This window comes from Brachyistius frenatus, unplaced genomic scaffold (genome assembly GCF_029030835.1).
Source record: "Brachyistius frenatus isolate BFR_SWC_R1_liver_20210118 unplaced genomic scaffold, ASM2903083v1 Contig_11, whole genome shotgun sequence".
In the NCBI taxonomy this organism is placed as follows: Eukaryota; Metazoa; Chordata; class Actinopteri; family Embiotocidae; genus Brachyistius; species Brachyistius frenatus.
In genome coordinates this window covers 2,824,191-2,839,297 of record NW_027210610.1, presented here as the reverse complement: position 1 = coordinate 2,839,297, position 15,107 = coordinate 2,824,191, and the positions used below count along the sequence as shown (strand labels likewise).

The 15,107-nt window shown below is 42.6% G+C and overlaps 1 protein-coding gene across 1 annotated transcript; it reads left to right on the top strand.

Annotated features, from left to right (window-relative positions):
* The first annotated feature begins 3,935 nt into the window (after positions 1–3,935).
* Positions 3,936–12,915, top strand: tbc1d24 (TBC1 domain family, member 24). Its single transcript, XM_069691528.1, has 7 exons — positions 3,936–4,015; positions 6,193–7,306; positions 8,134–8,292; positions 8,648–8,711; positions 9,538–9,633; positions 11,222–11,471; positions 11,693–12,915. Exons 2-7 carry the CDS (start codon positions 6,318–6,320, stop codon positions 11,845–11,847), a joined length of 1,713 nt encoding a protein of 570 aa, XP_069547629.1. The 5' UTR covers positions 3,936–4,015; positions 6,193–6,317; the 3' UTR covers positions 11,848–12,915.
* The last annotated feature ends 2,192 nt before the right edge of the window (positions 12,916–15,107 follow it).

Here is a 15,107-nt window from a genome sequence, read left to right as displayed (position 1 = left end):
AGAGGCACACAATAGGAAGTCAGCTCACCTCACTGCAATAAGACACATCTGTCATTTGTGGAGAGAGACCTATGAATGGAGCTCCAACTAACGATTATTAGGGCCCGAGCACCGATGGTGCGAAAGCCCTATTGTTATTCAAGCGATTATTATTATTATTCAACTATTCAACTGCATTTTTGCCGGCTTTGTCATACTCAAAAACTCATGAAAGTTGGTACACTCTCCCGGCGAAAAAGTTCGTGAGTGGCGCGGGGGCGTGGCCAAATGGCTCACTAGCGCCCCCTAAACAGATGCCCCTGGGGCTACATTTACCTACATGCACGAAATTTGGTGGACATGTGTATCACACCTAGACATATAAAAAATTCCATTGCACCATTACGTCAACTCAACAGAAAGTCTGCCATTTTGAATTTAGTTGCCATTTTTGGCAATTCACACATGTTGTACTTTAATGAACTCCCCCTACAAATTTTGTCAGATCGACTTCAAATTTATTCTGTGCACTCTTAACATGTTTGAAATTAAAAGTTATCATAAGAATTTGCTTTCGTCAATCGGTGTGCCCGTGGCGTTGCGGCCAAAGAGTGACCCAAAACACCTAATCTTCCTGCTGAGAGGCAACAGTGCTAACCACTTCCCAGGAGTTAGACAGCATTGTGACAAATCTTTGGCTCACTACAACCTGTAACTCCACCATCCACAAATATTCATTCAAATGCGGCCAAAATTGCTGCATTTTAGTGAATATTAAATATCTTCCTGTAATGTGTAGTGTATGCAAAACTTTTTCCAAACGTTTCAACTTCACTAAAAGTTCAATCACCACCAACAGGCCAAGGTGGAATCTGAACCATTAATAGCAACCTTGGTGAAATAGAATCTTTTACCTGTTGAGTTAACCAGACTGTCGGTTGAGTCACTGGAAAGCGCTGAGTGAACTCCGTGAAACACTTTCTCCGCCGTGACTCTTTCTTCAGCGCTAAAGATAGTCCAATGGTCTACGACGGAGCTTCAGAGCTGGGAAGGACCTCATGAGGACATGGGTCGGAGCCCCGCTCAAGGTAATCCACACAGTTCGAGTAAGCCACATGGTTCACAGAGGGTGTTACCCCCTAAGGGTAAGCCACATGTTTCTCAGAAGGCGAATCCCTCTAAGGGTAAGCCACACGATTGCGGGTTTGCCGGTTTCCGATTTTTGTTGTAAATGCAGTCATACTAATACCAAACCAAAGGTCAACAATAATACAAAACCAAATCCTAATACAAAACAAAAACTCTAACAAAAATAAAAGTCTCTAAAAGTGTGCCTTCTTGGATTTCTGTCCGAACTACCACAGACTTTATCCCCCAAAATCCCATTAATATATTTTAATGCTATAGTATGACTTTTGTATCATATTTTGGACGACATGCTATAATATGACTTTTTTTTTTCATATTTCGGAAGACATGCTGTAAGTATGACACAGTGGTGCAGTGGTTAGAGCAGTTGCCTCACAGTGAGAAGTAACTGGGTTTGATTCCCACTTGAGGCATGCATGTCAGTTCAGAAAAAGTCATTCTGCATGTTGTCCAAAAAATTAAAAAAAAAAAAAAGTCATGCTATAGCATGTTGTCCAAAAAGTGATAAAAAATAACCCGAAAGTCATTTTTGTATATAGTATGTCCAGGGCCATGCGGCTAAGTTTGATGTTTCGCCGTGACACAGAAAGCTGATGTTTAAGGTCAAACGATGCTCCAAACCTCACGAAACTTGCGTCAGGCACCAACTTTCATGAGTTTTTGAAGATGTTAAAGCTGTCAAAAAAAGCCTATTTTTTTTAAAGAAAAATAAGGAACGAGATCGAGAAAAAAATGTAAACTGCAAGGGGGAATATGCGGACCCTCGCATGTTGCACGTCAGGGAGCCGGCGGTCCCGACCAGCTGGATCCCCGATGTGCAGCATCCGAGGGCCCGTATATCACTGCTTGCAGTTTAAATTTTAATTGTTGTTTATCTTTTAAATATCTTAAATGAAAAGTAAATAAATGAACCATATTAGAAAAGATAAGATAATTATTTATTATTCTTTATAATTATTCTGACATATGCCATTCCAATCATTGTTTTGCTTTATATTTTTGGCTTATTTGGATTTAAATTTCCTAATAAAAAAAAATCTAACAAAAAGAAGCAAGTCCTTACATTTGAAGAGCTGTCGCTGGCTTCAATGACTGATGGATGAACAAATTCAGCATCCATTCAGTTTTTGTGCAGCTGAAACCGTTTGATTGCCTTGCTCAAGGACAGCTGCTGGTAGGCAAAAGTCACTTAACCTGCCCACGTTTGCCTCTGTACCTGTGTGCACTAGTGTGCCCATATGTGTGCACAAGTGAGGTGGAGTGGGTGTGAACTGGAAAAGGTGGTGGTGTTGTTGTGATGTCACGAAGTGTGTGTGAACGGAAGGATTTGATGAGCATAAACCTCCATAAGCTAGGACCTAAAGGCTTACTGGCTTATACCCATCTGTCTCTCTCTCTGTCTCTGTCTCTCTCTCTCTCTCGCTTTCTCTCACTCACTCACTCACACCCACACCCACCCACACACACGCAAACGCACACTGATAATCCTTGATACTCGGTCCCCTCTTTTCTCATTTCTTTTGCAATCGCGCTCAAACACACACACGCACACACAAATAAAACCTATAACTAACACATGCACATGAACACACGGCCTACAAGCGGTTTAAGACAAATGTTTCAGATTGTGCATCCAAATGAAACATGAAATCGTCATAAACGCACAGGGCTCCTGCAGATTATCGCTCTGCCATACTTCATGTGACATAGCTGCTCTCTTCTTTTCAGTGCGCTTCCACGTCAAACAGAGCAGGGCCCAGCTATTATGGACATCGCTTTGGCTTAGAGGAACCTGTGCACCTTCAAAAGACACAAAATACAATCAATGTCATGGAGGGGTCTAATACTGTGCAATGTAATGGGTCCTGGGATGGATTTCTCTTGTAGTATTCTGGGTGGGAAACAAGCACCATGCTGCTAAAGCTCAGCTGAGGCTGAAATATCACCTACAATCATCATTTATTCTACTTAGGGTTAATGGCTGAAAGGAATAAAAAAAATTTAAAAAAAAGAAGCAAGAGCTAGACTTCAGACTTTCAGATGCATTCTTTCTTCACTACAAAGAAGGTCAGGAAATGAAAAAAAACATCTGCCGTATGTAAGAGGGACAAGACAGAGCCAAACAACATTTTACCCCAAGCTGTTGTGGAAGGCAAAGATGGTTCCACAATTTCATTATCAGTAACAACTGTCATGTGGTGGGCGGCTGTGTTTTGGTGGTTGCTTTGAGTGCTGGACAAAGACAGGGTTTGTTGCCCTTGCAAGGGTACTTCCTGTCAAGTCCCAGTGCCTTCACTCATTCCACAGAGCGAGTCTGTAAGTAAACTGGACAAATCAGACTGCGGGATCTGCCAGGCGACTTCTCCATGGTCACGACAGTGTTACTTGGCTTCCAGAAGTAGGCCACAGAAGGTGACAGGCTAATATGTGCTATGAATTCCTCTGCTTTTGCGCAACAAGACATCACACTCGATCGTAATATCTTTTGATATTCATAAAATACCTCAGTCAATATTTTATTGGAATTACAGCTAGTTGTATGTGACAAAGCCTAGGTTGTTAATATTGGTATGTAAATCTCCAAACAACTGATATTTGCCTATTCTGTAGTTGGTTTTCTTCCATTTATCGTCTTAAAAATCCTGAAATTAACGAAACAAAATCGTCTCCACCCTTGTGAAGCAACCAGAGCAAACAGAAAAGTGGTTGTAAAAAGTCTATATTTAACCAACCCACCTGAAACCCCCCCCCCCCCACCCCCCCCCTCACCACCCCCTCCTCCTCCAGCAGCGGTACGCTCACCGTGACCGAGATGGGAGGCACTACGCATGCGCGAGGGAACTTAATACGCTCGCTGCCTCCCGTCTCAAGACATCTCAACATCCAGGTGGGGACAACCGTCTGATTATTTGTTTGTTTGTCAGCTTTTAATCTCGTGCAGTTTGAGGTAACCCTTTTACTCCTTTCGTCGGCTTTGTGGTAAAGAATCGTTGTTGTTTTTTTCCAACAACAACAAAACAAAACAAGAAATACTCGCGCTGAAAGCTTTCCACATCAACAAACTCCCAAGACGAGACCAATTCAATTTGTGGTCCGTAACATCCACGCCAGCGGCGTTAGCCCACATTTTTACCGGCTTGTTTTGTTTTGTTTTGTTTTTTGGGGTGGGGGCGTCTGTTCCTCCGTGCTATGTTGTCGGGTGAAGGAGCTCCGTGTGTCCGCTGAAGGTTTCGTTAGCGTCTGAAATGCACCGACGTGGGGTCGGGGGGGAGCAGCTGGCGGCTAGCTGGACGCTAGGCGATGCTAACTTTTGGCCGGTGTGAATGGAAAAAAAAAAAAAAAAAAAAGTGTGCATGAGATTTGTAGCGTCGGTGATGTTAAATACCCGGTGACCTCAAAACGCGTCGGTTACCTTCACCTGTGCTGCCTCAGCCGGCGCTGTCTCGTTTTGTTGAGGCACAGTTTTAAGTGTGAAAGGCCAGGAGTTGACTTCCTGTTCCGTTCAGTCCTTTTTTCTTTTTTTTTTTTTTTTTTAAATGTTAACGCTTGGTTTTGCAATAGTCATTTTACAGTAAAGAAATGCGCAGCGTCGGAGGTATGTAAATAATGAATGTTCATTTTTCAGATGCACGCATTAACATGGACAGATTGGACCTCGTTGGAGCTCAATCGGTGCAAAAAAATAAAATTAAAAAAAAATACACACAACGTAATGCAGCTTCTACCGCACTGTCGTTTATCATCTGCATATTGGTTTTGGATATTGTTTAATCTTAGTTGTTTTGGAGAAAATTTGTTGTCTGCCTTAGTTGATCAACAGAAAATTCTATCATACAGACAACTATTTTGATAATGGGTTCATTGTTTTGGTTTTTAAAAAACAATGTTAAAATCCCCCCCCCCCACACACCAAAAAAAAAAGACACCTTTGGTTTTGGAAAACAATGATTTATATTTTCTTCTCTTAACCAAACAGCTAATCAATCAGTCAAGGAAATAATCAACAGATTAATACAATAATGAAAATAATGTTTATCTGCAGCCGAGGATAACCCACCCATTTAATTTGATCAGCACCGAGGTTTGAGGACTGGCCAGTTGAACCAAATGGCAGCTGAGCAAAAAGTTAATTTAGCAAAAATGCCAAGTTATTTGGATGTCGGGGCACAAGTGGTAATGCGTCCAGTTGTACATGTAGTAACGTATTGGTATGCACCTCCATGTGACCGGTTTGAAAGCCATGTGAAATGATCTCATGACTGCCTATTTAAGTATATTGCAAGTGATCTTTGGACACGCATGTCTCCGTGCCTTGTGGAGAAGCAGTGGAACATGATCTGATGATTGTGCTTCAGTTCTTCTCCGTATAATATATTTTGCAGATGGTTTTTATGTCTCTGGTGAGTCATGACCGAATGACGGCAAGATAAACAATCTGTCGGTACACTGCTACTGAACGTAGAATTTAAAAAATGTTTTTATTACCCTCACCAGCAGAGATGCTGGTCGCCAATTAAATCTGCCGAACATAAATGTGTGTATCAAAGGTCATATGAGGCTGTTTGGTAGCTATTATATCACTAAGATGGCCTTTCACTGCATTCATTTCAATTCAATTTTGTTTTCAATTCACCACAGATTTTTGAAATGCATGATGGACATGCTTTTTTCCATCTGAAGATCTTAATCAGAACAAGAAATCAGATTCATGAAATTAACTAATGTTTTTTTTTTGTTTTTTTTTTACATTGCCGTTTAGTGTGTCCATTTTGTAATGCATCAAATCACATTTTATGGAAACAGACCAGAGTCCACGTATTGTCCTGAACGTATTGATAGGCTTAGTCTTGGTGGTAAGTAGTTATGTTTGAACTGTTCGCCACAGACTGGATCTGTCGAGGAGGTTTTGGAGCACGTTTAGCTTTTCTTATTTTGATACTGCTCAGCATGGAGGTTGATTGTTCTGTGGTGGTGCTGCTGACAAAGTGCCTGATGATGCAGTTATTTATCTGTTTTTCTGAGGATACACATTCATCTCTTCTTTTTCTGCCTTGTGTTTTCCAGTGACCATCATGGGCAGTTAATAAAAACACACTTGTTATCTGCTGCGTGGAGGACAGAAGGTTAGCGATACCTCGGAGCGAACCGCCTCTCTTCCTACTCGGGCCGACCAGCAACTTTCCAGCACCATGGCTGAGGATGACTATGGCAGCTTCGTGGACTGCAACCAGATGGGCGATCTGGCAAAGAGCAGCGGGCCGACCAAGGTGGACTGTAAAGACCTGAAAGAGTTCAAACAGATGGCCCGACAGGGTTACTGGGCCAAGAATCACAAACTACGTGCGCAGGTCTACCAGCAGCTCATCAAAGCCATTCCCTGTCGTACCGTTACCCCGGATGCGGAAGTGTATCGTGATATTATGGGAACTGCAGCCACGAAGAAGCCCTCCTCCCACTACCCGCTGCCAGAGTTTGTGGACGGGAATCCTGTGCCACGGTACTGCCTGAAGACAGAGGCAGTCGCCTCAGCCCATCGGATTATCAGCTGCCTGGCAGGACAGTTTCCAGACATCTCTCACTGCCCAGCGCTTCCAGCCGTTACATCGCTGCTCCTGCACTTCAGCGTAGACGAAGCTCAATGTTTTGAGCATGTCAGCCGCATACTGGCCTGCAACGAGCCGGGGAAACGATTGCTGGACCAGACTTTCCTGGCCTACGAGTCCAGCTGCATGACTTTCGGTGACCTGGCAAACAAGTACTGTACAGCAGCTCACCAACTGATCGTGGCCACAGCCCAGGATGTGCTGGAAGTCTACGCAGACTGGCAACGCTGGGTGCTCGGCGACCTGCCCTTTAGCCATATGGTCAGGGTCCTAGATGTCTACCTAGTAGAGGGCTACAAGATTCTCTACCGTGTGGCGATAGCCTTGCTCAGGTTCTACCGCAAGCATAAAGCAGGAGTTCAGAAGGGGAAGGGGGGCCAGCAGCAGGAGGATTCGAGCAAAATCAGGGCAGATATTCAGGCATTTGTCAAGGACATAGCTTCCACCGTCACACCTGACAAGTTGCTAGAAAAGGCCTTCTCCCTCCGTCTGTTTAGCCGTAAGGACATCACCCTGCTGCAGCTCACCAATGAAAAGTCCCTTCAGCAGAAAGGAATCACTGTCAAACAGAAGCGGTAAAGTCAATAGTATCATTTTTAATAATCACAATATTTTTAATTCACAATAATCGTATAACTTGGTGTTACAGGGGCATCATAACGATACCCCTAAGGATTTATAATGAGAAAATCTACTGCCCCAGTTAGAATGGACATTCTTTAATGCAAATAAACTAAAGCAGCAGTTCCAGGACTTCAGATTAAATCACAGTGGTATGCAGGGAATGAGGGTCAGGCATTGTTAAAAAGAAAAAAAGTACAGAACCAGTTTAGACTTAATAAAATACAATTACAATACAAATACAATTTAGCTCAAGTGTAGCCCAGATATTTTGTTTCTCTGGCAACAACATCCTGTTTTCTTACACTTTGTGACCTTGCACGCTCCGGGGAAAGGTTTCCGTTATGTTTGCATCCTTTTCTCACTGTCTGTTCTTCTTTCCTTTTTGTTTGGTCTGTGCCGCCCTTTTCCATTCACCATCCTCTGTCTCATCTGCACTCCACTCCTGTGTTCACTTCATTGGTTCTTTTACAGTTATAGGTGGGTTCTCTTCTCTGTGCTACATTTCACTTCCACGTTGTGTTTTATTTTATTCAAATGCTGCTCTTTTACTCTCAGAATAGATGGCATGTTACAGCTGCAGATGTTCATAGCGTAGGATAATAGATCAAAAGATTGGATCAGTGCCACCAGACTCTCCAATCAATACACCTCAAATTTCCTCAAATACATCTACTTTTAATTACTTCTAAAGATTTTCAAAGGTTTGTGCATCACCAGCTGTGTCATCTCCTCTTCTCTCCACCTCTTCCGGTGTCCAACTTTCTGGGCGCCTCTGCAGGCAAAACGTGCAGCTGGCTCTTAACCCTGACATGTTCTCCTCCGAGATCGTCAGTGCCAAGGAGATGCGAGACATCTGGTCGTGGATCCCCGAGCGCTTCGCCCTGTGCCAACCGCAGCTCCTCTTCACCACCTCCACCCACGGGTACAGCCTGAACAGGTACACTTTGCGGTGCTCACCGAAATCCACTAAAATCCTCCTTTTTAGTTAGTTTAATCTTGGAATGGGATTTATGGCCAAAAGTCGGACAGGAAATATACATATGTAAACTTAAAAGCAAAACTGTAAGCCCAAAAAATGCCAGAAGCAAATTATGAAACGAATATTAATAATGTAAAGTAATATGTAAATAACTTTTGTTGGTTCTATTTTATTTGTGGAATCAAAGTGATGCGCTGTTAAGAAAGTAATTAAGAAGCTGAAGGTTTAGTTTTATATTTCACCAGTGCTTCACTTTGCTTAAATACATATAATCATATGATCGTATAATATAAACATTTACATTTCCCTCCAGATTCTACTCACAGTGTGAAGGCTACGAACCCACTCTGCTCCTCATCCGGACCACAGATGGCGACGTAAGCAAACTCTCCTGTGACACCCCTTTGAAGAGGATTTTGTTCAAGACAATATCAGATGAATATAGTATCAGACGTTTTTGTGAAGATCAATACAGCTTCGAACGGTTGTTCCTCCTGATAGTTATGGGATTTTCAGATGTTATATATGTTAATATAATGTTATATATTATGAGTTGTAAGTTTTGTTTGTCCTCAGCCTGGTTAGGACAGAATTACTTTGATATTCCAATCAGTAATATACTATTGTTATATTAGTATATTCACATAACAGACATTTACATAACTGTCTTAAGGTAACACTCGATGAAAGCCCTTGCTGGGTGTCCGTTTCAATATTCCCTGGAAAATTCACAAGCAGCGTGCGGTTAATGACGCCTTTACCATCACGCAGCAGTGGTCGTTGCTCCAGAGAGGGTAGGCAGAGCAAACACAACAGTCTCACTCTTCAACAGCCAACTGACTGACGGACGACACCGTTTTGGATTTCTGACGAATGAAGTCCAAAAACACAATTGCCAGTTACTACTTGCACTGCTTTACTGTCGTACACATGGCCTCCAGTCAGTGTCTTTTTTTTTTTTTTTTAAGGCTCCCTGTAGCTTTCTGCATTTCAAAAACAGACTCTGGTTTTATTTTTGTCCCGTGCTTTGTGAATTCGTGTCACAGTTATTGTATGATTGGATTATGGTGTTATAAAGCGGTCCTAACATAAGCACTGGCAGCTTACAGATGGTGGTCATCCACTGAGAAGAAAGTAAATGCAGTTGAGTCAATCAAACCGATAAATCCAAGTCATGCCAGTTCCTGTTTTGTTTTCCTCCAGGTGTGTGGAGCGTTCCTGTCCACAGACTGGGAGGAACGGAAGAGAGGAGGCAACAAACTGAGCTTCTTTGGTACAGGGGAGTGTTTTGTCTTCAGGGTGAGTTCATGTTCTTGACTTAACTGTTTTCTTTTCAGCAAGAAGTCTGTTCTTTGTTGTTCATTTAGGTGGATTTGAGTAATTCTTTAGCTCATTTGAAGAAATATTTTTGTTTTGAGCAGTACTGCTTTATCGCCACCAGAGGGTACCATCCACTCTGGTTTCACTGGTTCGTGATTTCAGTGTCACTGGTTCCTATTGGCCTGTCAGGCTCCCACCTGGAAAGCGTGTCTATTAGGTCACAATTAACTAGACATTGCCATGTCTTCCTCTGCAAATACAACCACACATCATGATATTCTGGCGGCGATAGTGCAGCATTAGCTTTTTTATTTCAATAACACCTGAGCCAGAAATGGAAAAGAAGAGCGAGTCTCTAATGCCTTCTGGATAAATTATTTACCTAGCTATCTGCTTTGACGCACAGCTGTGGGCTGTCTTAGCCGAGACACCAGAAAACACAATCATCTCCCGCAATAATACTTAAGCACACACAGATCGGAAACTCCCGTAACCCGACCCAGTAGTATCTGACCAGGCCCTCACCCGACACCACACCTGACACACATAAGAGACAGTCAGCAGGGACCGATGTCTGTCAGATGTGCTGTCGAGCGTTTGTCGAGGGAGACGAAGGAATTAACGGGCATACAGTACAGACCGAAAGTATTTGGGCAGTTACACAGTGTTTTGGTTTCGGTTTAGGCTTTGTGCGTCACACTAATAATTTGAAATAAACTAATGGATGCAACATTTGTGTAGGTTTAAATCAAAATCACATTTTTGATATACATAGGAAATAGATCCCTTTTAATGCATAGTGCTCAAATTGGACATGTTTGAAAGTAATCAGACACTTCTCACTTACTTCTTACACTTAAGTGTTAGTTCATGCACAAAAGAGCTCACACTTGGCTCAGAGTTGAGAGTGGCTGTTTAGATTTGACGTGAGGAGGAAAATAGTGAACCTGCGAGGGCAGAGGATCATAACGTGACTTGAAAAAACAGCTCAAATCTGTAAGAGAGACGGGTAGTAGTCAGTCTGCCAAAATCAATAGAAATCAATTCTTAAAATGCAGTAACAAGAAAGAGGAAGTATCGTAGAGGATCCAAAAATGATATGCATAGTGAAGGAAATCCCCTTTTTGGCAAGACTGCTCTTGCGGATGTGGGTACACATTTTTCCTTGTCAGCTTGTAGAGAGATATAATGAGCAGAACCTCAGAGGATTCACCACAAGATACAAAGCTCTGAAAAAGCCTCTAAAGCAAGAAGACCAGGCTGCAGTTTGCAAAAACATCCAAACAAAACCATCAATTTGAATAGAGTGCGCAGCAGCACAGACAGAGCCTGAAGAACAAAATATGTGTGTGTGAAACAAAAGTTTCGGGTCTCAAGCAGAAGGATCACTTGATGTATCGCTGACTATTCACGTTACGAATCAGGACATTGTATACATGTGAAAAGGTTTAGAGGATAATTGTTCTATGGGACTACATTCTGCTTAATTGAATGCGTGGTGCCCTGGTGTATAAATGATGAGGAATGCCTTCGTAGTAGCGGTCCCTCCTTTTGTATTCCTCGTCAGCTGAAGCCAGAGATGGAGCGCTATGAGTGGGTGGTGATCCGCCACCCCGAGTTAGCTTCCGCCATCAAGACCGAGGGTCTGGAGGACACGGCGTCCTCCGAGGGCCAAAATGCAGACGAAAACAACAGCTTACAGCAGCCGGAGAAACCTGCTGGAGATCTGTCGCCGTTCCTCTCCACCCGCCACTTCAAACTCAACTCCAAGAATACTTCCATGTTCATGGCTGGAAACTTTGACTCCATCATAGTGGGTGAGTGGATTATCACCGGACGCTGTTGTTGCGCGTGATGCATTTCTGGTCCACAGGTTGCCATCGGTAACTGGTGAAATATAGATGATTTTTAAGGGACACGTACAGTGTAGTTGATGGGGAAAAGTATTGAATGTCCATTTAAAACCTCAAACATGGGATTTTAGTGTTAGCTTCTCTTTAGCAACTCCTCCAAACTCTGTCATCTTGTGTGTGATCAGGCGGAGGTGACGGCAACGCTCTCTACATCGACTCCGAGCTGAACCATGGGCGCACTAATCCGTGCGCCACCTTTGACAACCCGCCCCTGTGTGCGGAGACCTTCCAGGTCTCGCTGTTGGAATCATGGGGCTTCCAGGACACCATGGCCTCATAATGCAGTACACACACACACTACACTACACATATTTCCATGCACATCCATACATCATACAGACATACACGCGCATTACCCGCGCAGAGCTTAACACTTAAAACTGAAAGTCGTGTGAAGTTGAGTCTTAAGATGTCCCGCGAAGTGTTTTAAGTGGAAAACGCATATGCAAACAGATCTTTATCCGTCCTACAAATTCCATTATGATTTACTACTTTTTATTTATTTATGCAGTTTATCCAGTTTTCAACATATGAATAAAAATTTTATAATTTTTTTTTCTGTTTATTTTTGTATTGATATATTTGTATTATGGTGTACTAATTATGTTGAAGTGGAAAAGTTCAGGATCAATTGTGTTTATTTTCCTGCTGAGCGAAAACATTAGAATTTCTGAGTGTGAATTCAGTATTTTTTCTTCTGTGGTTCGAATCGATCTGCCAAATTCAATGTACAGCTCGATCTGCAGTCCTTAAAAAAATATGATTTACCAGGTCGTGTTGTTAAACTGAGGTTTACAACAACATGTGTGAAGTCAAGTCTTCATTTCCTGGCAAATGTTTGAACTTTTTGGTCACGTCCTATCTCCATTTCCTGCACTGTTTGATTTACTGTACATACTGTAGGTTGCTGATCTGATACATGAATTAATGGGGTAAATGTTTGTGAATGTCTGTAGTGACTTTTGAGTGTTGCCATTTTGCACCATATTTCAAAGCTTTCTTTATGAATCTGTGACTGTTTCTCTTTTGTATCGTGTGTGTGTGTGTGCGTGTGTGAATATTCATGTGAATAACAGTACAAATCTTTTTAAAAGGTGAAGCTGTTTTTGGTTTACAAGTAATTGAGATAAATGCAGTTTGTTCATCCCTGTCCTCCTCTCTGGCATTTGACCCGCTACCTCCGTCCTTTGCAGTATGAAGATACTAACAAAACAAGTCCATAATGGTGTCGTGTTGGCAAAGTGTTGGGGTTACGCATACTAATTGTAACTATGTTCAAATATGTGCTCCTGTGAAGTGTAAGTCGAGTACCTGCAAATACATGTGAAAATACAGCATTAAGCTTCCAGTTCAGTGACTCTGTCTCCGTCCTTTTGTTGTCTTGTTGCTTCCTTTTCTTCCAATTCGATCACATGTTTCTTCCTGTAAAGAGAAGCTTGCATTTCTTGAGCGTCACAGACACGTGCCAGATGCCTTTCAAAGTCAGCTGACCCTGAATTTACCTCCCTGTTCCCCATCTCAGGTTTTGCTACAGAAAAAGCCATGTCGTTTATGACTCAAATTGTATGTTTCTGTTCTTAAAAGAAAAGCTCCCATAGAACACCATTGAAACCACAAATGGAAGGAATAAAATCCTGATTACAGTTTAACACTTGTTTAGATACATGACATTTTTGCATATTGCATATCTATACTATGGGCCTGGGTTAAGACCGACTATTCAATTACTCACAGACGCTTCTTCATGCACACTGTCTATTTTTGTGTGGCTGTCTCTTTGTGGAAGCTGACAATGAACTGCATGACTGGAAAACATTAAGCACAGATGAGTCAGATATACTTAGAGATACAGTATATCCATAAAAGCCTTTACAATCGGTTGTGTTGCAGAATTCAATGAAACCCAATGGAGAAACTGGACCAACCTCACAGTCACTGTATTCATAACACTATACAGAGTCAGTGACTAACAACTACACACTGATGCTTGGATTTTCAGACACTTTATTTGATACGGTATGTCAATATGAAAGCAATTGATGTCGGTACATTGCAGCTCCATACAAATGTATTGCCAATTAATTTGCAGTGGATGTGCCTCCATCTAATGCATCTGGGGAAAATGTAGCATCTTAAATGGCAAAGTGGTCGAGTAATTCCTTCTTTACAGTAAGTAGCATTGACTCTTGTCTTACCAAGGCTGTGCTGTTCATTCAGGATTCACACTCTGCTAATCGCACATGCACTTCTATATTTAGCTTCTCCTTTGGGTGTTGGTCTGGCACATCTCCTGAAAACCATCCTTCCCAGCTTCGAGGAGTAAGATGCTTAAGTGTTTAACACTACACTCAGATGGGTCTTTCCTTGACCGCCCCTCAGTTAACAGGGGGGCTGTGGACAGAGGATTAACGGGCAGACTGAGGAGGTCCCGACAAGTGTTTTGATTCACGGACTGGGTATTTGAAATGTGGTTATTGTGAGGGAGAGGGGACTCTGCTAAGACTCTGCTAATACTAAAAAAAAAAAACTAAAAAAAACCCCACTTACGTTATTCAGGAAATTTGTTCCTTGTGAGAATGAAAGACAATCTGTTATGTTTTTGGTCACACATGGGAAAACTGCCAAGTCTGAGTGTAGCTTAGCTGAGTGACTTCCTGTATTTAGATACTGGACAAATCTTACACAGATAGGATCAGTGTGGGAGTGTACTCTGGTCGGATATATAGAGTACTAAACCGCTGAGAGATGAAGGACCAGTTGGTAGTAAATGCTTCATGTAGAATTGCTCACAGTTTCCTTCTTTCTTTTCCTTAAACATCCATGAAAATGGAGTATTCTTCTTCTCTCCTTACAACACATTGATTAATGCAACTCAAGGACACGTGAATTCTCCCAACAGGAAACAACCATGTGTAGGTACATAAACTATCACATTCCTGCGTGCTGTCACGTGGTCTGATTGTCGGTGAGTATTTATCACTGATAGCAACACTATAATCCCATCAGTCTGTCCTGAATCAGTTAAGTGTTCAATCAGTCACCAGAAAAAGAGAAAAACATCTCATTCATTGTGACCTTTTTGTTATCAGTATAATCCCTGTCTCAAAATGATCTGCTCTTGTTTCATAATGCAGCCTCGGCAGCCGGATTGAGACGTTGGCCAAGTGAAGTGTTTGAAAGGGAAGGAGGCCTGTGATGCTCGTGGAGAAATTGCATCACTAGTGATGGGGCTTCGCTGTGACACTGGGGGGGGGGGGGTCCAGGCAATGCAGAGGGAGCAGGATGGAGGGATGGATGGAGGAATGGGAGGAGTCTGGTGGGGGGACTGCACAAGCTCTCTCTGAGTCACACAGACATCCTGCAGCTCTCCCATAGGGTCTCGACTCTCCTCACCACCCCCTCCTCTTGGTGGATCTCTGGTGGATCTCTGGATCTGTGGGCCCACACTTGCTGGGAGCTATAACAGTGATGTGGGGATTCTCAGTTCCCTCCCCCCACACGAACACACTCAGCCTCAAATTCTCTCTCTCACGTGCCACA

What these genes read in the sequence shown, in the direction of transcription:
- tbc1d24 (XM_069691528.1), top strand. Translation starts at nt 6,318, where the DNA reads ATGGCTGAGGATGACTATGGCAGCTTCGTGGACTGCAACCAGATGGGC. An exon ending in ATCACTGTCAAACAGAAGCG is followed by an intron (nt 7,307 to 8,133) that starts GTAAAGTCAATA and finishes GCGCCTCTGCAG; the next exon opens with GCAAAACGTGCAGCTGGCTC. An exon ending in CACGGGTACAGCCTGAACAG is followed by an intron (nt 8,293 to 8,647) that starts GTACACTTTGCG and finishes ATTTCCCTCCAG; the next exon opens with ATTCTACTCACAGTGTGAAG.